The sequence below is a fragment of the Coturnix japonica genome, chromosome 2, assembly GCF_054131305.1.
Source record: "Coturnix japonica strain WE chromosome 2, WE-NBRP24, whole genome shotgun sequence".
Classification (NCBI taxonomy): domain Eukaryota; kingdom Metazoa; phylum Chordata; class Aves; order Galliformes; family Phasianidae; genus Coturnix; species Coturnix japonica.
In genome coordinates, this window is record NC_140664.1 from 43,991,670 (window position 1) to 44,016,553 (window position 24,884).

The 24,884-nt window shown below is 41.5% G+C and overlaps 2 protein-coding genes across 5 annotated transcripts in view; one reads left to right on the forward strand and one right to left on the reverse strand.

Annotated features, from left to right (window-relative positions):
* EMILIN2 (elastin microfibril interfacer 2) overlaps window positions 1–18,980 on the forward strand; it is a 29,935-nt gene extending 10,955 nt beyond the window's left edge. Inside the window, exons 3-9 of one of the 3 annotated variants that reach the window (XM_085539635.1) lie at window positions 1,349–1,524; window positions 3,650–5,584; window positions 9,670–9,999; window positions 10,342–10,380; window positions 14,334–14,468; window positions 14,767–15,129; window positions 17,784–18,980. In XM_085539635.1, coding sequence (XP_085395761.1) covers window positions 1,349–1,524; window positions 3,650–5,584; window positions 9,670–9,999; window positions 10,342–10,380; window positions 14,334–14,468; window positions 14,767–15,104 — 2,953 coding nt within the window. In that variant the 3' untranslated portion in view covers window positions 15,105–15,129; window positions 17,784–18,980. Of the gene's footprint in view, window positions 1–1,348; window positions 1,525–3,649; window positions 5,585–9,669; window positions 10,000–10,341; window positions 10,381–14,333; window positions 14,469–14,766 lie in introns of all 3 variants that reach the window. The other 2 variants (XM_085539636.1, XM_015855252.3) reach the window with 2 other exon arrangements.
* Window positions 18,981–20,418: 1,438 nt separating this feature from the next.
* Window positions 20,419–24,884, reverse strand: part of LPIN2 (lipin 2) — a 34,706-nt gene continuing 30,240 nt past the window's right edge. For both annotated transcript variants that reach the window (XM_015855251.3, XM_015855250.2), the window contains exon 20: window positions 20,419–24,712. In XM_015855251.3, the coding sequence (XP_015710737.1) occupies window positions 24,568–24,712 (145 nt within the window). In that variant the 3' untranslated portion in view covers window positions 20,419–24,567. The remainder of the gene's footprint in view (window positions 24,713–24,884) is intronic.

Here is a 24,884-nt window from a genome sequence, read left to right on the forward strand (position 1 = left end):
AAGCCATTTTATGGTGCAGTGATTATAGATGAAGTGTTAACGTGAAAGAGCATGGAGTATTTCCTCTTTGCAAAAGTTAGAATATACTGTTGCAGAGCTGAGGAAGAAACAAATTAGTAGTTAACACTTTGAGCTCCCCCACCCCAAGTTTGCAAAGCAGCTCACCAAAGCACACACAGCAAATGGCTATCAGATATAGGACATATTAAAATTGTGTTTGTGAAGTGGGAGATGTTATATAATTGAATATATATATATATATATATATATATATATATGCATATATATATATATATATATATATATTTGCAAATGTGGCAGGAGAAGCCATGGAGGTTAACGGTTAAACTCTGACATTCAATAGAAACTGCTTCACAGTTGGTGCAAGATTTAATACTTTCCATCTGGTAGCTTTTTTTTTTTTTTCTGATTACTTTTAAACAAAAAGGCAGTTTGCATACTAATACAGGAAAACATTTAATGAAACATGGAGTTGATTCTTTGTGATAGCACAGCTGTTTCTGGTGCCCATTCTGTGTTCTCTGTGTCCCAAAAGACACCCTGTAAGAATGAAATCTGTTGTAGAGCTCTTGTTGAGTCCTTTGCTGTTGCCCTTTGTTTCTTGTGTGGGTATTACTGCTCCAGTTAAAGAAAGTTGTACAGTTAGAAGCAGTTTGCTGTTTAATAACTTCTGAGCAAGTAATTAGGGATCCTTGAAGTTGTATGCAAGTAATGTGCAGAGTTTTGTCTGCAAGACCCTCTTGAGCTTAACTGGGACAGTGAAGTGAGGAAGAGTTGCTTGCTTCACTGGTCCCTGCCTTTCTTCAGGCTCCTTCTTTCATGTCCTTATCTGACTCCTGCTTTCAGTGTTTTGTCTTTTCCTGGCTTTAACTGCTCTGTATGTACAGATTATGAGGAATGTTTAAGCAGAGACTACGGAGAGACAAAGCAGGCAGAAACATTTTGTGATGTCAGGTTACTGCCAGAGGAGCCTCATGGGTGGGTTTGTGATGACAAGTAGTTAGAGGAGAAAAGTTTTGGATTTATAGAGTAATACATACACACACTGGCAATTGCTGTTACTCTCTGCAGTGTCTAGTGAATGACCCTTCCCTTCCCCCAGTACATTATCCCTTTTGCTCTGGCCCTGCTTGCTTTCCCTGAAGTGATCTCAGTTAAGTGCAGGTAACTTTTAAAACTGGGACAAAAAAGTTTGTTCATTTGATGTTCCAAAAAGAAAATGAAGTGTGTATGAAATGAATTTAAAAGGAAAACAGTCTTAATTTCAGTCTTGATCCAAATAACAGATTAGGTTTCAAATAATTTAAAATACTCTCTGTTTTTGCAGATATCGAACAAGTTTCAGACCTCGGTACACAGTTGCATATAAGACTGTGACAGAGCTAGAATGGAGATGTTGTCCTGGGTACAAAGGTGAAGACTGCAGAGAAGGGCCATCAGAACAGCCCAGGGCAGCTCGACGGCCCACAACGCCAGCGAAAGCTATTGTGAAGAAAGGCTTGGGTAACTTTTTCTTTGAGTTTTGGTATGCATGATCATGTCTGGTTTTTTGCTTTGTCCTTTTATGTACAATAATCATTACGGTTCTGATGAAACCCAACTACTGGCAGATACAGGATCCATACGGAAGATACTGTGTGGTGGGAAATAATAGCCAGGCAACAATAATCTTAATACAGAGTATTTCCTGAAGAATAAAGGAGGGATGGGTGTGGAACACTGGCCATAAGTGCCAGCTGTCTGCTCATAATTCAGGAAAATATTAAGCTCATTTTTATTTCTAAGAGTATGGGGAGATTGTTTGTTTATTTGTTTCTTCAATCTTTGGGAAGAAAGATATATTTGAGAGGAGCTGCTATTTAAACAAAAAAGAATGTACTGATTTTAATACTCAGTAACTCTTCCTAGCAGTTTCACAGTGCTTTGTTTGTTCAAGAGCTTGAGCAGCTTTTGCAGATTAATATTAAGATTACTTGCCTTAATACTAATGGGTAAGGGACTTATAAGCCTCAAATGCTGAAAAAATACCTTGAAGAATGAACAATGTTTGTATAAGATGCTATATTCTTAAAGGGTGAGAGCGGTGCTCTTACTGTAGTATTATGCCTTTCACCATTAAGAAAAGGCGTTTTCTTCCAAAGGGTTTTTTCACAGCATCATAGGAGATTAATGTCACATATATCACTTAGTCAGATTTCCAGTGGCATTTTTTATGTAGTTGAATGAAGTGGTTTGAATACATGGCTTTAAACTATTCTTGTAGATTATATACATTCTATAAAAATAAGGCTTCTAAATATTTTAGTAGCCCACCTAAAATATTACTTTCAAAAGCTGATAATAAAACACAGCAGTCCCTTTAGTAACTTGTATGCTGCTTATATAGGGAGATTTTCTTTCTGCTCCCACAAAAGAAACAAAACCCAAACAACTGTGTTTCGATGGAAACATACCAGTGTATATGCTAATAGCTATACTCCATGTGTTCGCACTTCTTCACTATTAAATCAGCCACCACGCCAGTCTTGAATCTCCTTTGTGCTGTCTTCAATCTGAGATCCAGTTTAAAACTAAGAATAAGTCCAAACTTGTGGCTTTCAGAACCTATCTGAAAGTTGTCTTACATTATAGCTTGGAACCAGTGCTAGAATTCTTTGGTCTGAAGATTTAGCTGTTAACGACTCTTGAGCACAATACAGACACAATTTGGCAGGGGACCTTTCTTATTCTTAGCTGTTTACTTGCCATCTGAAAGAACTCTTCTGGTGCTAAGAATTCGTGTATCTGTTTGCTACAGTAAAGTACATTTTCTCCTTCGCTTCTGCTTCTTAACTTCGTTTTACTGTTGCTTGCTCCTGTTATGGAATGCCTTAACTGTGCAAAGGTCTTTGAATTTTGAATGATATGAAGGATATCGTGCAAAATCAGAATTGGGACTACGCACAATGTGGTTATAGAGAAAAAGGTGCAACCCTTGTACATAATGGCAAAAGAGTATGTAAATAAATAATGTCTGTTTGTACTTTTTTCATTGGAAGAGCATAGTGCTGGTGTTACTTTAATATTTTTGGATGTGCAAAGATGATGCTTCTATACATGTTGTTTTTTACCATTTAAATATGTACGGGGTTAGGGTTGCATATTTTTGAAGTGAGTGTGATAACAAGAGTGCGGAACTCTATCCAGTATATCCATTTGAACTCAAACTCAGCAAAATACTGGAGCACAAAACCTCTTCATGTACATAAGTTGTTGCTACTCAAATCTTAAAGGGAAATTTAAGAGCAGCACACGCTAAGTTATTGTTACGGAGGATACCATTGTTTTAAGACAATTGTGCCTTGACATACATAAATCTGTACTGGTTTATTAGTGATTTTCTGCTTGGTAATTTATTTAACAAATAGTATCCTAGCAGGAATTGGTCAGTGTTCTAAAACTGCTAGTTTGAAATTATTTGGTAAGATTTTAATAATGAACTACTGAAGGAACAGATAGGGAAAGTAACGAACACTGTGCATTTTATATCATCATTTGGATTTCAGCAAAAGTACGATTGTTTTCAGTTGACTGAAACAGACACCTCTAGGAAAACTTATATACAGACTTTGTTATTTCTTTGAAACAGATGCTGAACCAACAGAAGTGCCAGAACCTCCACCGCATGAGAAGAAAATGCAGTTTTTTGAGGAAGAATTGTTTAGACTTACACGATCAGTGATAGAACTTCAGTCCTCCTTGGCACGTGTGAATGAAAACCTAAAGCTGACTGTTCAAGAAGATGCCAGTAAGATGTTGGTCACTTGGCTGAACAACCTTTATGATCGCCCAGAGCCTGATAGTGCGGTTAGCGGTGAAACAGACAGTATTCATCTGCCTGGACTCCACAGCAATAAAGATCAGAAAGACCCTTTTCTTGATTTTGAAGTGGAAGATCTGAAGTCAGAGCTGGCTGAGGTCAAAGAGGCCTTGAAGAACAGGAATGATAAACTGGAGGAACTGAATGGTAAAGTAAAAGGCTATGAAGGACAATTAAAACAACTGCAGGAGGCAGCCCAGGGACCAACAATAACAATGCCTAGTGACAACATATATCGGGAATATATAGACTCAAAATTTGAGTCCCTCAGACAGGAATTACTGGAAGGATTTGAGAAGAAAATGGCAGATCTGAAGAACTCTTGTGAATACAAACTACAGGATATCCAGCAGCAGTGTGATGACAACGAAAATAACTGTGTAGGTATAATGGATGTTATAAGAGGCAAAGAAAATGACTTGAAGAAAGAAATAAATTCTCTCCGTACGCAGATTCCATCAAACCATTCCAGTTGTTGCAAGGAGGGTGAGGGAAATGACTTGGACCAGCAGATTAAAGATTTAAATAAGAAGCTTGAGAGAGTCGTAGAAGCACACAGGATCTTGAATGTGAGAATAGATAATGAAATCAGTCGATTGTCAACACCAGATTTGGAAGACATGTTTGGTGAGAGGCTGGAGGAGCTAGATGCAAGAATGAACATCACTGAGCGAAATGCTGAAGAGCACTGCTTTTATGTTGAGGAAACTCTCCGAAACACTATAGCTGTTGAGGCAGATGAACTGAGAGACTTGTTTGACCAAAAGCTGCGGGCACTAGAAGATAGACTAGGTGGCACTATTTTAGAGATGGCTAATACTACAGACCCAGATGGAATGTACATGAATCCTGTGCCTTTCATGCCCAGTGACACTGGGTTTGCAAACGAGCAATTCACGGCTGAGATGAATCTCATGAAGAACAAACTGCTGTCCCTTGAACGCCTCTGTGGGCAGAAATGTCAGTCTGCACCACAAGGTACGGAGAACCTTGAGAAGGACATAGAAAATTGTAATAACAATTACAGTCACTTGCTTATGAAAACAGAGAACAATTCTGCTCTTCTGCAATTTTTAAATAACTCTCTTAATGAGAAAATTAGCTTAATTAAGGGGAACCAGCGTGACAACCAGAAAATACAGAGAGATTTGCGTGTACTCCGGTATAGTCTAAATGTCATGGATAAAGATGTGAAGAATATTCAAGATGGCTTGAATAGTTGCAAGGAACAACTTCTGGGGGTCAACTCTACCTGTAGAAAAACACAAAGAGGTGTCTACCGGAAAATTGATCAAATGCAGAAGACGTTTGCAAATCAAACCATGCATCCTAGCGATAATTGCTGCAGTGAAGTCAGAGAGAGAATAGAACAATTAAATGACCAAATCCTCAATGATCGTAGCAAGTGTGAAGAAAAGACCCACGGTGTACAGGATGGTGTTCCAGATGTTGAGAGCAGAGTCTCGCGTGTTGAAAAGGTTTGTGGCAAGCTGGACTCTGTCTCAGGTAGCTTGCAGAAGATAAAAGAAGGTCTAGATAAGCACGTGAGCAGCTTATGGAACTGCATACGTGAAATGAATGGAACTATATCATCTCATTCCAAAGATATTTCTGGTCTCAAAAATTCCGTCCAGCGGTTTTATAGTCAGGTCTCTAAAATCACCACAGACATGGAAGGCATGCTGAAATCACAGTCTGACACAAGTAAGTTTTCCTGCTTTTTAAATGCTGTTTTATTTGCTTTTAACAGGCCTTCTTTTCCGAATCACATCTAGAGTAACTAAAGAAAGGAGGAAAAAATTAATATCGCGCCATTTCTGCTTTGTTTTTACAACAGCTGCAATTTTGACTCTTTGCTTTAGAACACCATAGAAAATTGGACTGTTTTTTAAAGGCATTCTTAAAAGAAGTACCATGTGCTTTCATGTGTACTTTAAGCCAGAATGAAGGGAGAAGAAAAAGTAATCTTTTTAGATAGTGAATTGAAAATGAGTTGTAGTTAATAATTGTCTGTGGGTGTTATTCCAGTTAATGTTATTCAGCTTTATTTTTTGTATGTGTGTATGTATGAGATTATGTGTGAGAATCTCCCGGTTGATTTCTCAAGGGCAATTTAAGGGTAAGCTGAGAAAACTGAGGACAAAGGAATTTAAATGTATGATAAGAAAGATCCCCTGTAAGTTTTTTCCACAGCATGTGTTAATAATTATAACTCAGCATCAACTCTTTTATATACAGCTTTCACAAACAAGCTCTGGCGTATTTTGTTGTGGCAATTTAACACTTCATAGCCCTGCCAGAAGTTTGCATTCCCACAGTGTAGTTGGCAAGCTGAAAACATGCTTATGACACCACTGGCAATGTTTCCATACCTCAGCCAATTCTGTTAGTTGTCCAACTTGTTAGCTTAATGTACCTTCCCAGTGAGTTTCAAGTTTGCATTAGAGTGGTTAAGAGGCAGAGGCACATCCTCTTTGGCTCATATTACCATGAAATGGTGACTTCTACAGGTCAGTGAACCTAGCCATGATGGTTTAGAGACCTTGCCAAGTGCCAGTCACTCTCCTCTGCAGTTCTTGCCTAAAATTTCAGCAATGTTTCTTGAAAGAGTCAAAGTTTACCAAAGGAAGGTGGTTTCGTGTTTCCACAAGAAAAAGAATATAGGAAGTATATGCTATTCTGACATTTCACTTTTCAGTTGGTTGTATAGCGCAAGAGATGCTTCTCGTTTTAACTCTAGGTACATATGAGGTAAATTTGACATAAGGCAAATTGCTGTGTCAAAATTGAGATAGAGGTGCCATGTTTGGGGCTGTCCAGTCCTGCTGGAGTATTAATTCCTGGATGCAGTTGATGCTTTCAGAGGACAGAATGCATTCAGGTGGTGAGAGAGCAGTAGGAAAGAGGCCAATTTCTGTGTCTGGCTCTAAATCTGAGGAAAAGGCACTGATAAAAAACCTCATAGGTTGCTGGAGCTGGTGGTGGTTGGGAGAGATCTGATGCGTAACTGAGAGCGTGCTTGTGTGCATGGAAAAGTTTCTTCGGGAAAGATCCAAAGTAATTTCAGTGGGGAAGAATGCTTCTTCCACCCCCAGGCAAAGACTTGAAAGCTTGGGCTAGACATGTTTGTTCTGAGTGTTTGATTAAGACCAAATGCACTGCAGTACTTGACACAGAATTCCTTCTGAGGTGAGAAGCTCTTGTATTAAGTACTAATTATTATTTCTTCTAAATTCTCTTCCGCTAAAGGCGGAAGTGAGGAGGAATAGAAGAGGTGTGTAATTCTTGGATACTCTTAGTAAAATCTGGTCTCAACCTCTATTACAGCATTGTAAGGCATTAAAAAGCCTTAGCTTACCTGGGCTGCCATAGTATAATTCAGTTTCAGAGCAGAGCTTTTCTCTGCATCCGTCACTGGGTTTTAAGTACCCAGGGAGAAGCTGGGCTGTTAGAGCTTGGAAGTGTGAGTAACCTGGGTGTCTGGTTCTGCTTCAGGCTGCCTCTGGCCTCTCAAGGATTCATCTGTTGATCCTCAAATGTTTCCAATTAAAATAATACTGTCTAGCACAGCAGTCTGGGTAAATTTTGATAATTGGAGGTCCAGAAAGATTTTGGCAAAGGAACCTTCTTGGGAAGCGGTTTGGGAGCCCTATTATGGGAGCTGGGCACAGCTTTAAGTTTTAATTTTTACTTTCATGATCAGTGTGACTGCAGGATCCTCTCTGATACCTCTGCTAGTTGGAAAGAAGGTTTTCAGTTCTGGCTGTAGATCAGTGCTAAATTTCTTCTGTGCTGTTTGCCAATGTATCGTAGCATTCAAGTGATATCATTCGACTTCAGAAGGACCAGAACAGAAACAACTCATTACTAATACAGTTGTTGAGGGTGGTAAGGCAAGGATACATCAGAAGGAATGCAACTTCAACTCCTATCACTGAATTTAAGAGTGTTGCTATATTTCTTCAGCTTTTTTTTTTTTTTTTTTTATTCAGATGTTTTGAATTCAGAGCCCAAACTAAGACACCGTGTTAGAGAATGGCTGCACATTGACAGCACATAGAGACCCAGAGTCCAGAAACATATGGTATTAGTTTGGGTTTCTGGTGAAGATTGCATAACTTTGTTCTGTTAGCATTAAACAAGGTGATGGCAGGTGGTGATCTGCTCCAAGCACATAAATGACTGTGTATGATGTATTTGCCAAGGTAATGCAATCCAGCCGTGGTTTGTCCAAAGTAAAATGGTTGCTGCTCCCAGCTCCTCCTCTTATACTGTAAGTCCTTGCAGAAGAGCTTCTCTTGTGGTCTGTGTCTCTGCAGACACGATTACTCTTCAAATGTTGTGAAACTAAAAGTAGCGTTAAAGTCAGCGGTTTCTTTTTTGCTGCTGGCTTTTCATACAGATTCATGAGACTTTTTGGTGTCTTATAGCCAGCTGCTTGTAGTTTGCTTTGGATACTGTTATTTGACCTGAACTGCAATTCCTCTGACGATTATCCCTGTAGAAGAGTCTGAAAAATAACAGCTAAATATCATCTGCTGAACTTACAGCCTAAGAAACAGACTGTGCTCTCTGCATTACGTCAGTGAGGGACAGCATTAACTGTTAGCTTTGTATCATAAATGAAGATCATAGAATCACAGAATGGTTTGGGTTGGAAAGGACCTCAGAGCCCACCCAGTCCCACCCTGTGCCATGTGCAGGGCTGCCCCCCAGCAGCTCAGCTGCCCAGGGCCCCATCCAACCTGGCCTTGAGCACCTCCAGGGATGGGGCACCACAGCTTCTATGGGCAGCTGTGCCAGCACCTCACTGCCCTCTGAATAAGGAATTCCTTCCTAACATGAAACCTAAATCTCTCCTCTTTTTAGTTTAAATTTAGGGCAGAGAACTCATTCTAATATACAATATCAATATGGTTAGAACATTTTTACTGTGCTGAAATGAGCATTTAGGCAGGAACTTTTTTTTTTGTTATTTCCATTCTTAATGTAGACATAATTCAGCTTCACACTTCAGAGGATCTTGTATCTTTTAATCTAGGACTTCATTTATATGAATACATCATAATTCCTATAAAGGATTTAGAACTGGAACAGATCTCAAATGTAACTGTGTCAGCCCTGATGTCATATGCATTGGCTGCCCTGCTGGAAAACTCTCTTAATGGTATCTCTTCTTTTTAAACAATAAAGGCATTTTGGGCAAGTGATATCCTGGGGTTCTGCCTTTGTTGTTAGAAAATATTAGTAATGAGAGTACTTGGAATTATTAATTCATTGCTTTTCAAAGGAGAAGGAAAAAAAGTCATTCAGCCAATGTCCATTTACTCTTCAGTGGAATATTTTATTTCATGGTAATGCTCAAGGCTTGGATATGAACAAGACTGCTCTGTGCTCGGTGCTGTTTGAGTGCAGAGTAGAAGGAAGAGATGTGAGGAGGGGGGATTGACAGGAAGGAAGGAGGAAGAGCACAAAGCAGAGATGAAAGTTCTGGTGGGAGGCAGCTGTGAAATATGGGCCAGCTTGGTGCAGGAAGTTGACTAGCTGGACTAATGGGGGTGTTCACAGGTTGCTTTGACTGTTGTTTTTCCCATCCCTGTGACACAGGCTGGGGAAGTGGGCAGTCTGTAGCATTTCAAGAGTGGTGTGGAGTTTTGTCCATGTGGCTCAGTGGAATTTGGTCTTGAGTCAAGCTCCAGTTAATTTTGAAATATTTCCATCAATGTGCATGCAGCAATTCTATTTGGGGCAAATAATCCTCAGTTATTTTCTTTTCAAATGTTCCTAAGGGCAACCAGAGGCACCACGCCAGGCAGTGCCACCGAGACCTCCGCTGCAGCCCCAGCCTGGCACACCGCTGCTGCCTTCCAGGCCCAGGATCCAGCCCCCACGGCACCGGCCCCCGCTGCAGCCGCCACAGCCCAGGCCTGCACGCCCAGCACTGCCTGGCTCAGCCCTAACTCCATTCCTGCCTGGCACGACCGGGATCATCCTGGAAGCTGGGGAGGCCGGACCTCCTGGCACGGTGCTGATGTCAGGGAGAGGCCAGCTGAGGAGCGTGGATGGTCAGGCTGGGCAGAGCACCATGCCCATTGCAGAGGGGTACGCTGGAGCACCAGGTGAGAGCCAGTTTTGTTGCTTTTGCCAGGGCTGTGCAGAGCATGATGTCAGCAGGGCTGACATAAAATTCTTGGTGAGTACAGCAGCATTTGCTACTAGGGAAACTCAACTTTTCCTTCCTAATGTGCTTATAGTGCATTAGAATAAGAATTCAGTTTTCTTTGCCACAGCCACCCCAGCATGATGACTATCTGAGCGTTTTGTAGGGGGTGCTGTTTGTTAACTATTTCAGTAGGCTATTTTATGGTAACAGAGGATATCTTTTTAGAAGAATGCAGCAATACTTTGTCATGATGTACTCGGTTACATACCACACAACTCATACTGCTTTTGTTTTTCAGGATATCCAAAGTTATCTCCTCCAACCACAGACTCACAAGGTAAGACCATTGTTTCCTAGAGATTCTTCACACAGGTGCTTTATTTCAGACTCTGGAGAGATTTGGCTGGGAGAACAAAATGACGTTGAGGAAAATAGGACACATTTTTACTCTATCCGAGCATTAAGGGGAGTTTCTGCCTTTGTTGAAAAGATGACAACATGTCCGTGACATAAGTGAAAGCAGGAGTGCTCCCACTGTTCACCACCATTTAAGAAGATGTAAAATGCAATTTTCTGGGTTGGATGCGGCTTTATTATAATTGTTTATATTATAATTCATTGATGGATTTGCATGATAAACAGGTGTGTTACCTTTGTGTGGGAGACACTAGTTGGCCTTAATAAATACGTTGATGGGGTGCTGCCTGCCCCACAGCCTCATACCCCAGGTATTATCAAAGCCTTGTGAATGATATCCTGCGAATATTCCAAGTGAATATTCCCACCCTTCCTTCACAAAGAGTGATTTCATCTAAGTCTGTTTAAGGAAGTATCAGAAATAGATAATGAATTAAGGCTCAGTGGCATCCAAAATCCTGACTTGGGGTTTTAGTTTAGTAGCCTTAACAAAATCACAGGTGCACTTCATGAAGACTGATCTGGGGACTGACAAGAAGAGCTGTGAAGTGTTGATGTTGTAATTCTGATGTTTATACTTTCTAATTAAAAATCTATTAGAGCCTTGAAGCAATCTCGAGGATTGCAGTTGGCAAGAACAAGCAGCAGCAGATAAGGCTTCTGGAATAGGATGTGAAGTGAAGAAAAGCTCATTTATCTTGATGCCAGCAAAGTCAGTATAAATGCCTAGATTTCTGTGATAAATGAAATTCCTGGGGGTTTATTCTTCTTTATACAAACTTCTGCAGTTATAGGCAGCAGTATTTTAATAGGTTTATGCTAAAACCGGATGAATTTATGCATGTTAAAAATGTTAGAAGGGCAGGGTGGAGTAGCTGGTGTGCATGATAGCTGCTTGGTAGAACGTGTTACAACAAAGGGTATCACGCTGAGATCTACAGAGAGGCAGGCTCAACCAAGGAGTTATTTTTCCTATCTATGCCTCTGAAGACTATCTCAGCATAAGACACACCTGATGATCTGTCACACTTCACCCAAAATGCCCTGCAAACCATGAGGTCAGGTAAGGTCATAGAAAGCAGTTAGTATGGTGCGGTACAGATGTGACGTGGCACAAAGAGCTATTTTACTTATTGGAGTTGGGGCATTTACACCCACTGACTGTAATCATATGGATGGGGAATGCTTATAAATAGCAGTGACAGGGAGCTCTTTGGGGCAGAACACAGCAGTTGACAGAGTTATAGAAATTAACAGCTGAGAAAGGGAAGATTTGGGGTTTATTGGAGGAAGGACTTAGGTAAGACACTGAGGAGTCTTTTATACCTAATTCAAGTAGAACCACAGTTGATGATGTCTTTGTCAGTCTTCTACATTTTATGACATTGAAATTGTAATTTGAACAAAGATCAAACCCTATACTATAGAATCACAGAATCATATAATTGCTCAGGTTGGAAAAGACCTTAAAGATTATGGAGTCCAACCACAACCTAACAATACTACCCTAACATGATTTGATGAAAAAGTGTACTGAATAAATGAATTCTCCTTCTGTGCTTATAATGGATTCTCTTACTTAGCTCTGTCTTTTGATTGTTAGACTGGGAACAAATTCTAATTATTACATATTAATGATTCAGTGCAGTGGAAGGCATTGTACCAGTGGTTGTGTTTTGTCACTGCTTGTATGAAGAAACAGCATAATTCAAAGGAGCAGACTTCAAGGCCTGGGTAGAGGACAGATATTTGTGCAGGGAACAGTAGGTCAGCTGCGGGGCAAACCTTTCCTGGCTGAGATTTGTAAAGCAGGAGCAGTAAGAGAAACAGGTGACTTTAGCAGAGCTCACAGGCCTTGTGAAGCTTTTTCTCTGTCAAGCTATTCCTTCATGAGGATGGTGTATGCGATTCCTAGCTTTCAAATGCTTTGAAGCTTTTCTTGCTGATTTCTTTGTAATCCCACATCACAAGCTGCAGTGAGAGCGTGGAGGTTCCAAGCCCAGATCTTGCCTGGAGAAACTGATCTCTGGGTGAGGAAAAGCATTTGCAGATGGGGATGTGTGGGAGGTTGGATCACTTCTCCATAAGGCTGAGAGATATTGGTAGGACTTGTGAAAGCTTCTAACAGGCACAGCTCCAGCTGGAAATCATAGATTGTCCTGTGTTGGAAAGGACCCCAAAGATAATGTAGTTTTAACCCCTCTGCTGTGTGCAGGATCACCAACCATTAGACCAGTCTGCCCAGAGCTACATCCAGCCTGGCCTTGAATGCCTGCAGGGATGGGACATCCACAACCTTTAAACTAATCTACAGGATATTTAGAGGCATTTAAGACTTCTTCTTAGACCAGTACTCATAAAACCGAGCTGATGGCTCAAAAGAACAAGGCTGCAGATCTGAAGCAACTTCAGCAGCATAATCTAAAGTCTATTCAAGCAGTTATTGTCAGTCCAGGAAAACCTAAAGGAAGCTGTGGTGAGCCAGGACAGGAGTCACTTCCCCGTCCGGATGGTACGTAGGTGCTGTGAGTTGCAGCACAGCGATTGCAGGCAAGCTGCAGAGTTTGTGCCATCTGTACTGTGTGGCTGTAGGTGAGAGGAACCTGTCTGAGTCAGTTGGTGAGAAGTTAGCTGATGTCCATTAACAGCTGGTTTGAGTATCAGAGTAAGCTGAGAGTAGAAAGTCATGTTAAAGTGCTGGAACTTTGCAGGAGCTCCTTAAGTAGACTTCCTGCAATTCATTTGGGTCCTTTCAAACAACTTCATCTCAGTTCAAAGGAGCTCCTGCACGTGCACTGGCAGCTAAAAGGGCTTCTGTCTCATGCTCACAAAGCAGGCAAAGTACTGAATGAGATTTCTGAAGATACACGAGGCATCTGGTTAATAGCCCCAAAGGGAACTGCTGGTGGTTATTTGCATCTCCTTCCCTTAAGTTCCCCTGTGTACATGCCAAGTTACTCTGAAAAAAAGAAGAAAGAAAAGTCTAGCACAGCATTGATATATTCTCATTTTAGATTTGTCACTTCTTCTGTATTGAATTGAATGGTTGTATCATTGGTTGCTGATGGGTACTGTGAAATTGAGAAAGAGGAAACAAACATTTATTTTAAGGGAGGCAAAGCAAGGAGCAAGGGCTGGTACAGCACAGAGGTGGCATGGATCCTAATCTGAATAGGGAAGGCCGGAAAAGACCTAAAAGATCATCCAGTCCAACCATTCACCTAATACCAATAGCTCTCACTAAACCATGTCCCTCGGCACAAACCCCCAAAAGGAGAAGAGCCCCAGTGATGGTTCTGTTTGTTGGAATACCTGCTACTTTTGTAGATGTTTTCATGCCTCTTTAGCAGAGGAGATCAGAGCTGTATGCAGCTTCTCAACTTAACTAGGAAAGCTGGCACGAGCTATAGACCTTCAGCACTTCAGTTGCCACTGTGATGGTGATATAGAGCAGATATAGTCCAGAAGCAGCCTGAATCCCATGGAAATTTTATGGCAGAGGCTTGCTGAATTCAGGTAGGGCAGGATTTCCACTTGCAGCATTTATGAGCCACATACCTCTTCCTTAGAAGGAAAAACAACGCGTAGGCAATGCCAATTTTCTGACTCCTCAGCCAGAGCTGGGAGGCTGTGGCCAAGGGGGAAGTGTTACAGAACTCAGTTAATGTCTTTTTTTATGGTGAGGCACCTGGGGCCTGGGCCAGCAGTACGTATTCTGCTAATTCTGGCATCCCTCAAGGGCTAGGCTGAGTCGGGTACCTGTGGGAACAGACACACTGGGTTATAAACCATTACCATTATACCATTATAAACCATAAGGAAAAGGCTTTGTTGTCCTGAAGGAACCCTAAGTCATGTTCTTACCCGTTTTAGGACCTGCTGCTGCTGCGGCCTCTCTGGTGTCCTTTTCAGCCGGGCTGACGCAGAAGCCTTTCTCCAGTGATGTTGGTGTGGTTCACTTTAACAAAGTGCTTGTGAATGATGGGGATTATTACAACCCCAATACAGGTAACAGATAAAGAATGGACTTAAGTCTTAAGTGTACATCCCCGTGCTGTTGGTACTTCCTGCATGTTGATCTTGGAAGTTTTAAAATGAACGGTAATGGAAGAGTCCTGTAGCTCAATACTCCCCTTCACCTTCGTAACTGCTTCCAGTTGGTCAGCTGCCTGAGCTGATCCTATCACAGTTATCCATGTGAGCAATGGGCAGCCCATATTGCTTTGTGTTTGTCATTGTGCATAAAGTGCTTGGGCTTCTCTGTGTTGACCAACTCAGACAAGCTCAGCCTGTCTCTCTCTCGCAGGCATTTTCACATCGCCATATGAAGGGCGCTACCTGATCACAGCAGTACTGGCTCCGGAGAGGGATGAGTACGTTGAAGCAGTGCTTTCTGTCTCCAATGCAAGCGTTGCTCAGCTGCACACAGCTGGGTACAGAAGGGAACTGCTAGAATACCACAAACCCTACTCGGGGAAACGGACCTGTGGTGGTCCTGGAACTTTCCACCTTGTTCTTCACCTCAAAGCAGGAGATGAAGTAAATGTCGTTGTAACAGGAGGCAAACTGGCCTACACAGACTCTGACGAAATGTATTCCACGTTCAGTGGGGTTCTCCTCTATCCTTCTATTTCCCATGTTTAGGTCCACCGTCAAACAGGAGAGAAGGGTAAGATATTCCGAAGAAATTAAGTGTAATAAAATTCAAAGCTTTAATATATTCAGTTTATATATTTGATTTCAGTGATGAGTTTGTCTATAATGAAACCTTTTCCTTGTCCTCGGTTACCAGAGGTAGCTTCAGCAGACCTGGTTCTGTAGCCAAACTGGTTCTTTCCCAAGTCCTTGTTTACCTGTACAGACAGAACAGCTGTTAAACAACAGTTGCATTCTGAGTAGACACTTCTCCACTGTGCTCTTATCCCCTGTTAAATACCCTTTTCAGTTTTATCCCCAGTTTATCTCTACCAGCATCCCAAGTGTATCAGAGTTTACATCCTAGCTGAAGTTTACAGCTGCAGTCAGCTATTTTTGTGCTTTCAGTAAAGCAGGGACAAGAAAGTGAGATTCTACAGGACACCATCAATGACTTCCTAGTCCTCGTGTTCTTTAGCAATACGTTGTGTCAGTACGTTCTCACAAACCAAAAAGCAGTCGCTAACCACAGTGGTGCAAAGCAGAACAATGTTTGCATCAGGTTCTTTTTTCCCCCCCTTAAGGACCAAGTGCAAAGCTTAGAGAGGGGATGAGTGACTCCAGCACTGTGCAAGGAGGAGCATCCCTTGCCCCAGCTTTTCACTGGGTGGGTGAAAACTTAACTTAAAAACTTCACAGTGCTGTTTTCTGGAACTCCTACAGTATTTGCATTACGAAGGTTTTTTTTTCTTCTTTGTTGCACTGTAAAAGATAGGCCAGAGGAAAAACAGATGATATGGGAAAACCGACTTTTTAGCCAGCACTGTCCAATGTACAAACAACGTGCCAGTGGCACTGACTTTGCTTTAGCAGCCTCCTGCTTCAAGTCAGCTTTGTTTCACCATTCAGCATCAGTTGCTATGGGTGGAGCAACTTTCCTCTTAGCTTAAGCCCATTCAGTGCAACGTTTTCTTTCTCCCATCAGCTGCTTCTCAGTGAAGGCAAAAAAAGATGGTGTTTTTGTCTCTTTACAGTTAACGTTTTGAGCTCCTGTATGGCTGGAAAAAAAATCTTACCCTTGCTTTGGTAAGGGCAGGACTATTCACTGCCATCTATATGTTATGTAAGTAAGTTGATGGTCTTTTCATAGTCTATTCATCCTGCCCAGAGTTGTATTTATCATCACAGTGATTTGTGTAGTACATTTTCCTTCTTACAAATCCAGAACAGCTTCTCATAGCACAGATCAGATGATCCCTTTACGTGAAGGAAGAACTTGTGCTTTAAGTCCTCAACTGAAGCCTTTCCCATCTAAGGAGGAGGTCAAATGAACTCTTGCCTTCACTGCATAGTTTTGGAATAGATACTCCCCAATAACACTGTTTCCAGGCAATGAGATGGGGCTGTCCCACAACAAATGATCACATCCTGGAAGTTGATCTGCCTTAGAGAAAAGCAGACAGAAAAAGCTGTATCCCCACAGGAGCTCTGCGTCAGTGCCTTTGCAGATAGGAAGGAGCACAGGAAGGAAATGGCCAGCAGATTTTTAAAGCATGTGGATGAGGAAGGTCTCTCGGCACCTGATTTTCAGCAGTTGGGGTGTTGCTGCTAAGAAGGAGGTAGGGCTGGATGTATTCTATAGCAGGGAGGCTGCTGGTGCAGAAGCAGCTGTAGGCAGCAGCCAAAGGCACCTGGCACACTTGGCAGCCTGGGGACTGGAGCCAGCCTCTTTCCCTGCCCTGAGCTTGTCCTGGTCTGTTCCAGAGCCATTAGAATGCAGTTAGAAACTGCTTGCCTGTTCAAGACTGTCTTTTCCTCTGTCCTAATTCAACAGCCCGCTGTTCTCCCGCTCCTTCTAGGTCTCAAAACCAAAGGGAAATTGACTGGAAAGATTCCTTCTTTGTCTTTCTGAAAGCCGGTTACATCAACTGTATATTCTGATTCAATTTCTCATTATATACGAAAGCCATAGAGGCGTTTTTCCTTTTAGGATATTTTCTCCTCTCCTCAAGAAAGCTGTGTGCTCTAAGAAGTTGGCTGCTGTCTCTGTGTGACTCAGTATTGTTGCATTTTGGTGCCTGTTCTAAAAATGACTCATGGAAACAAACAAAGCGAGCTGAGTGCCTGGGGAGTCCCAGCTGGCAAACACCACCTCTTCAGTGTTTGCTTTTTCCCCTCCAAGTGAGGAATGTTTTTAAGAATCAGCGGTGAAAGTTTAGCATTGGAGCTGTGCAGGATTCGGCACCTGATTCTCACCTAACTGCTCCTCCAGGCTGCTACCTCCAGCACACACATCCTCCTGAGCACAGCACCCTCATGGCACAGTGATGTCTACTGCCAGGAACCTCCTCCTTGCACCTGGGATCTGAGAGTGATCCCATACAGTGCAACACGACCAGTTTTCATATGCAGCTGTAAAGCATTTTCTAAACTATATCACAGCAGGAGTGGCTCTCGGGGTGTATTTTGAGAACAACTTTTAGGGATAGTTTCCCATTCACTATCTTCTCAGAGCTTTCAGGGCATAATACCTGCCCAGCTGGGAAGATTGAGATGCTGTAAGGTAGGAAAGGGGGAATCAGATCCATCTGCTGCTTCAGTCAGAACCTGATTAAAACATAAAGGCAATATTCTTCAGTAAATCAAGCAAAACTATCTGTTGTCCCCTGTGCTTCTGTTTCCTATCAGAACAGGACAGACCAGCAAGCTGACAGCCAGAGAACGTACCTCTGCTCCAGCCAAACTCACTGCATCCTAGAGCAGATGGGAAAGGCAGCAGAGAGCCAAACAAACCTGTAATTGCAAGAAATCATAGGCAAGCTTGGAGCAAAGCAAGAAGGCAAATTTTCACCACAAAACTTATGAAACTACCTCATTAATTTAATTTGCCGTTAAGACTTAGGAGACAGACATTACTATACCGACCATTCAGAGTAGTGAGGATTTTCTACAGCATCCCACCCTACGGCCATTCAGTGTACCACAGGTTACTTGCAGCAGTTCTGCACAGTTCTACTGATGGAGCATCCGATGAGCCTGATGAGGATAACCAGCTATTCCAGGACCACTACAAACAGCCAAAGAAACACAGCTGTAAGTAAAAGGCATGGAAGGCAACTTGAAACAAAGTGCATGCCGAGCCCTCACTAGAGCTTGAAAAGGCCCAAAGGCACAGGGAGCACACAAAGGGCTCTTCAGCTGTAAGCTGGAGATTTGTATCAGAAGCAAATTGCTTCCTGGGGATATTTCCTGAGGAGTTGGATTTGATGACCATAATAGGTCCCTTCCAACTCAGGCTGTTCTATGATTCAGAAGCATTGTATTTGCTAAGTAAGTCCTCACGGCACAGTGTGGTAGTGGATATGGATATTTACACCAGAACCACAAATGCTGTCACACTGTCAGCTTGGGGATGGAAGGAACATTTGCTTCCTTGTGCCTTGACCAGCAGCTACGCTTTGGTTCCAAGATGCTCCAAGATAACGGCACAGAGAGCAGACTGTCCAGCACCAAGGATCAGCTGGGGCACGTCCTGTCAGTACGAGGCAGACTTGTAGTCAAGCCAGCTCTCCTACAGACTTGAGACAAGGTGTGAAATAACAGCTCTGCCAATCCTTTGTACGCAGGAGACTCCAAAGAACACCTTAAGACATGTTCATACATAAGCAGGTTTTGGCATTTATGCATTTTGCTATCTTGATTGTATTAGAAAAGTATTAATTTTTTTTTCTTCAGCAAAGAACAGCTCATTTGAGTGTATGCTTTGTGTGCATATGTATACATACAAACACAGGTGTACAAAAACTGATACCCAGGAACAGGAATAAAACTGTTCAGTGGAAACCAACTGCTGCCATGTCCAAATAAAGCCTGCCTACTTTGTGATGTTGGTGCTCCTTTGCTTTCCCGTGAACGCAGTCCTGTTGTAAGCTGAAATTCTTGCTCTCCACCACCTTTAGAACTTCAGGTTCTGGTTTCTTAGTCAAGTTTACATATGTATATTTAATTTAGTGTCGGGCACTGGTACCGGTTTTGTGGTAGTACAGAAGTTCTGCCAACACAGCTCTGAGCTGCCCTTGTTTCTGGCTATTTCAGTTAATCTCCAAATGGTTTGGGGAGAGTAAGTTTTATAAGAAGTCAGGACGAAATACGGACAGGTAGGAAGAGGGAGAAACAGTAAGAAAAGGGGTGGAAGAGAGTAACTGAGCAGGCAGAAACCGAGAAGAGCCTTAGATCTGCCACAACCATCAGAACATGGTTAGGGCCACATGCCTCCCTTCCCCTTCACCGTGTGACTGTGGGAAAAGCGGAGGTTAACTCACACACAAAAGCCCAGCTGGGAAGAAGAACGGAGCAGACTCTATGTAACAACACTGAGCCCTCACATGCTGGATGTAGGCACTGGAAGACCCAGGAACAGCTATGGAATTTCCACACACAGCCCTGCTGTGGCCTCCCCTTTTCGCCACCTTCCCCTCTCACAGGGAGGAGGCCAGGCCTGCCACCTCACAGGCAGATGGGCAGTGTTGTGAAGCACCCAGATGTGAAGAGAAGGTTTCTGTGCATGAGCAGAATCACAGGGCAGTAGAAATACACGTGGGAATTCTGCCACCGGAGCAGGAGATAAAACTAGCACTAAGCTCTGTCTGGGCAAAGGAGAGATAGAGTGCACTGGCAACAGCAGTGCCAGAGATAACACTCGATCAGTGATTCACACTTTGATGGAGATCTGTCATACATTTAACTCTGATTGAAGATTCTCTGTTAGACTGCTAGTCAGCTGCATTTACCCACAAGAGCAAGAGGCCAGGAAGGGTGAGTTTCTACCAAAAGCTTGAGATCCCCTTTTCCAAGATGACCTCACAATAATTACCTCAAGCAAATTAAACAGCTGTCTTGGAAGACAATACTTTGCCTTGAAAGGAAAAAGTTAGCTGGGACAGAATTAGGATAAAACTCCAAATTAGGGCAGATTTATGAGTGCTTACGCTACATAGTGGCTGGATTTTCTTCAAGGCAGCTTGTGTGTTCCCAGGATGTATCTACGATTACAGCGCATCTGTTACCTGACATTAATAACGCATTTACTTTCATTATAGTTATAAGCAAACATTGGTATTGGCAGACATGTGAGTCTGATTACAGCAATAATTTGTCAGCTGTATAAATACTCCAGAAGTTAACCAAGTGTGAGAGAGCAAATGCATCGTTGTCCTTAGTAGAGCAACTCTAAACGTAAATATAAATGCAATTTAAATAAGCCAACATTCACTAAATTAGCGATACAAAAATACAATTCCTAAATACAAACTGAAGAAAAAAGTGAGTTTAAGGTTGTTTATTGTGATAACATTGTTCTCAACATCAATATGCATTGCACTTCAGTGTGGGTTACTGCACCCGAGAGAGTCCAGTCTTAACAAAAACCACTATTGGTACGGTCACAGATTTGACAGCTTTAAACACGCTACCTTATTAGCGATTGGGTTGCCTGAATAATCAGATATTCCACATCTTCAATGTAAAAATGAAACAAACTATTAAAGAAGTTCTCCTATCCTCAAAACGAACCCAAATGTAACTTTCATCTGGAAATAATTAGCACTGTAAATAAAAAAATAAATCCCAAACAATTCCGTTCTATTCAACAGGATTCAACTCTGGAAACTAACACTACTTTAGGCAAAAGTGACACTTGAAAGGCTTCTCAAATCCATCATATATTTTTGACATTTCATTATCAATTCGCATTAAAGCCATTTAAACAACTCTTATTTATATGACAGTATTTTCTGGAAGACTTGTATGAGATATTAACAGGAAATCTCATTTATTTTTGTCTTTACCATAAGCAGGTTCAGTGTTTGCTTCAGAAGTTCCGTAAGTAAGATGACACAAGTGTTAAAACCTTTCCAGTTGAAACATAAAACAAAGAAGGACAGGAAGCTGAGGATACACGAGCCATATTGCACATGCAGTTGGATACTGTCAGGGGTTAAGTCCAACCTCTTGAACCACAAGCATGCTTTGAATAGTAAGAAATAAATTAATCCAGAAATGTGAACCACTTAAGTTACTGATCTTTATCACACCAATGGGTAACGTCCGAGTCACTACCAAGTTCTGAATCGCAGTTCTCCTTTATACGTTCCCGGATAGGTATCACCGACTCAGCTTTTGAGATGGTTCCAACGCTAAGTGGATCTGCATCTTCAACAACACAGTCTTAACGGGGAGGTGCATGTGCTGACACACACATACACTTAGAAAGTTCCTCTTTCATAGAAAGAATATCTGACTTGCGCCAGTTTTAAGTAAGTATAGCACAACTTGTTTTCAAACCCGATTTCAGGCCACTTCTCTCAACTAAGGTAACAAAGGACAGGCTAACGCAGGCTCTGTATGTTCCCCCCTTCATATTAATATTGCAATACAAGCCTACAGTTTGGTAGTAATGAGATGTCTTTCCTTGTCAGTGAAGTGTCCAGTACTCCTAACTATGTAGGTATGCAACGACCGGTACAATAACCCATATTCTGTACGCAAGGAAGGTTAGAACAAGCTGAACAAAGCTTTGCATATGAGTCAAATGAAAAACAAAACAAAAACCAAATCAACCAATCTTACTTGTACCAGGAATACTCAAGAACACTTTTACATATCACCAGAAACCAAAAAGGGCAGCTGTTAACAGAGATTGGAAAGCAAAATCTTTAAGTATGCAACATCTTGGACATCCCTATACCGCAAAACAACAGGTCAGCAGAACGAGGAGCTCACTGTAGCCACATCCATATTCACATTATCTGCAATCGTATGCATTTGGTATGCTTGATACAATAATTCTCACTGCTGATCTCAAAATCAAGTTTCTCTTCTTACCAAACCAGAAAGATGAATAGAATTTAAGAATAAAATAATAATAATAACCAAAGTAAGAATGAACAAAGACACAGCCAAACCTTGGTAACAATCTGCACAGTTTGGAATCCCACTGCAAATAAATAGCGTTTTTCTCAAAGCATTCCCCCTTCCCCAAACTTCTGTAACATCAAGGCCACCAAGAACAAGCCAGGGATGGTATGTAAGACTCTGACTTCCACAAAGGACTGCTTTAGCAGAGGCAGTCTCATCATCTTCATGAAAAATAGAATCTTCACACAGATTATTGCAACTTGCAATTAAAATATTACGTGGATTCTTAGATATCTTAAGGTATTTAAGTGACTTAAAAGCTCAAATCCTGTTCATTCTCAAAGCACTTAGTGATCATGAAAATGTAAGTTTCTACAGAAACCCAGGGAGTAAAAGTTTAAAAAAGAAAGGAAAAGATTCATGGAATGATGTTTGCAAGCTTCTGACATAGTGCAAATAAAATAATGCAGTAGAGCAAAATATGCTTTCAGTTGAATCCCGTGAAATCCACTTAAACACTCAGTAGGTTGATGACAGGAGCAGGAATTTGCTGAAACTGTCACTGAATGTATTGTTCTCATTGTATAAGGATGCCCTTCAAGTCAGTTAACACACATGGCACACAGTGACAGTCAGGTGTATTTTAATTCCCATCCTCATAATCCCATTCTGACAGAGAACTTCCATGTGGATCCTGCCCCCTGGCCCCCTTTCCTTTCTAATGCTTTACAGTAATATACTGGAATTTTATAAGAAAATAAAAGGAAATTTGATTTATATAGCAATCTTAAAATTAACTGCCCCCGTGCAATTCACAAATAGACTAGCATTAGGCTGGCGTTACATGAGAATGCTACGTTATGTCTACTCAGCTTGATGAAGACAACGTTCCTGTGGGTGAGGTAAAATTCCCTAAATGCACTTCTGCATTTAGCGTAACAGAGATCATCTCCTACACCCAGGCCAAATAAGCTGGGACAGAAGGGCCTGGCCAAGCCATGTACCTCTCAGAAGCAGCCCTGGATAGGCACTGCAGCAGTAGCCATACAAGTACCTTCTAGAGATGACTTTCTTTACACAACTCCCAGTGGCAAAAGTGAGAGCTCGGCCCCAGAGCCTGGCCAGGATCCTTGGTGCGCAGCCTCAGCAACTTCTTGCTTAAAAAGTGTGAGAAAAGCAGTCCCAAACTTTATGTGGGTGCTGTAAGTTTAAATGGCTGAAGGCATTAAGCCCTCAGGACTAGAAGCACATAATTCTCACCACAGACTTGTCCTACGGAGGTTAAATGTACTAACTCCACTTAAAAAGCAGAACCACTTTTCTCTTGTTTTCAAGTATTTTTTGGAAAGAAAAGTTAATTAGCAGTTTTCACAGCTGATAAACACTAGACCTGGAATGCAGTTTGTTCTCAGGCTCTGATCTGAACCTGAGGAATGACCAGCACAATGTTTGTGAATAAACCAAAAAGGAAAAAAAAGAAAAAAAAAGGTTTTATTCTGCTCTGCAGCATTTAACCATTCTTATACCTGGAATCTCACTATTGAGCCACAGTTCCTTCCAGCTAGTGAAGATCTGCAATACAGAATTCTGGAAAGACCTGCAGTAGATAATTACAAAATTAAATACTATTTTTTTAGTACAACAATTCCCTGAATATAATCTGAACATACTTTTTACTGGCCTACATAGCACACACACACACACCTCCATGATGAAAGTGAAATCAAAATGCCAGCTCCCCAGCTCTTAGAGAAACATTCAAGATTTCTCTTGATGTAAAATTTAACATGAAATAGTGCAGCCTGAAAGCAACAAAAGCAACAAGTATCTGACGATAGCTTTCATTTTAACAAGCTTATGAAAGTTTAAGCATTGCATATTAAAAAATAAAAAGCAGCAGAGTTAGTTTGAGCATGAGCTGTACAAGAGCAGCGTCGCACATGTGACAGAAGACATATTTACATTGAAAGGTGAATTCTGTGTCTTCACACTGTCAGCCTAGTAATGGCCACACATTTTCTGTATTTTAGTGGAGAAAGAGCACACCATATTCGGTTCTGCATCCTCTGCAAAAAAGTCTAATTGCCCATCTGAACATTAGACCGTGGTTTTTATTAATAGGTCTGACATTCTATTTGGCAGTTTCTGTATACTTTTTGGCTTTGTTTTAGAAAATATACTATTAAGACTAATACAAAAAGATCTATGCTTACAATAAGGTCTGACTGATGAAAATGCAAAGTCACTCAGCATTTAGTTGCCACGAAGCACTTGGGTACCATGGCCATCAATGACAGACCAATCTCAAGTGCCTCAGAACAGGTATACAAAGACAGGCAGTAAAGAAACAGACAAGAAAAGAAGTAATCAAAAGCCCACAAAAAACTGGACAGCAGCTTTGCATTTTCTTCGTCTTACACCAACGGAGTTAAAGTGATTCCTTTACTAAGACTTATGGTACCAGTATTTAAATTAGCATCTTCATTAACAAAGTTCTTCACATTTAAACTGAAGTTGAGTAGCTGAATACGAAATTCCATTTCTAGGTGACAAGTATTCAGGCCAGGTCTTCCATGTTAAGTTCAGGAAGAGGATCTCTCCAGTAGCAAAAGGAGCTAAATTCTGGGCACGGAAATGCAGAACTCTGTTCTTTATTAAGCAATGGGAACACATGTTCCACAAGCTCACTTAGTCTGTAATACCTATATTAAAACAAAAGAAAAGAAAAACCATTATTTAACAGTCTAGCCACTGTTCAACTGTAGCCAAAAGAGCTTTACAAGTCTAGACCAGAAAACTAAGTATTATCTAATCCTACTACTTCAGGAGCCATTTTCAACTCTGTTTTGCCAGTTTACTTCCCTTCTTGAGGAG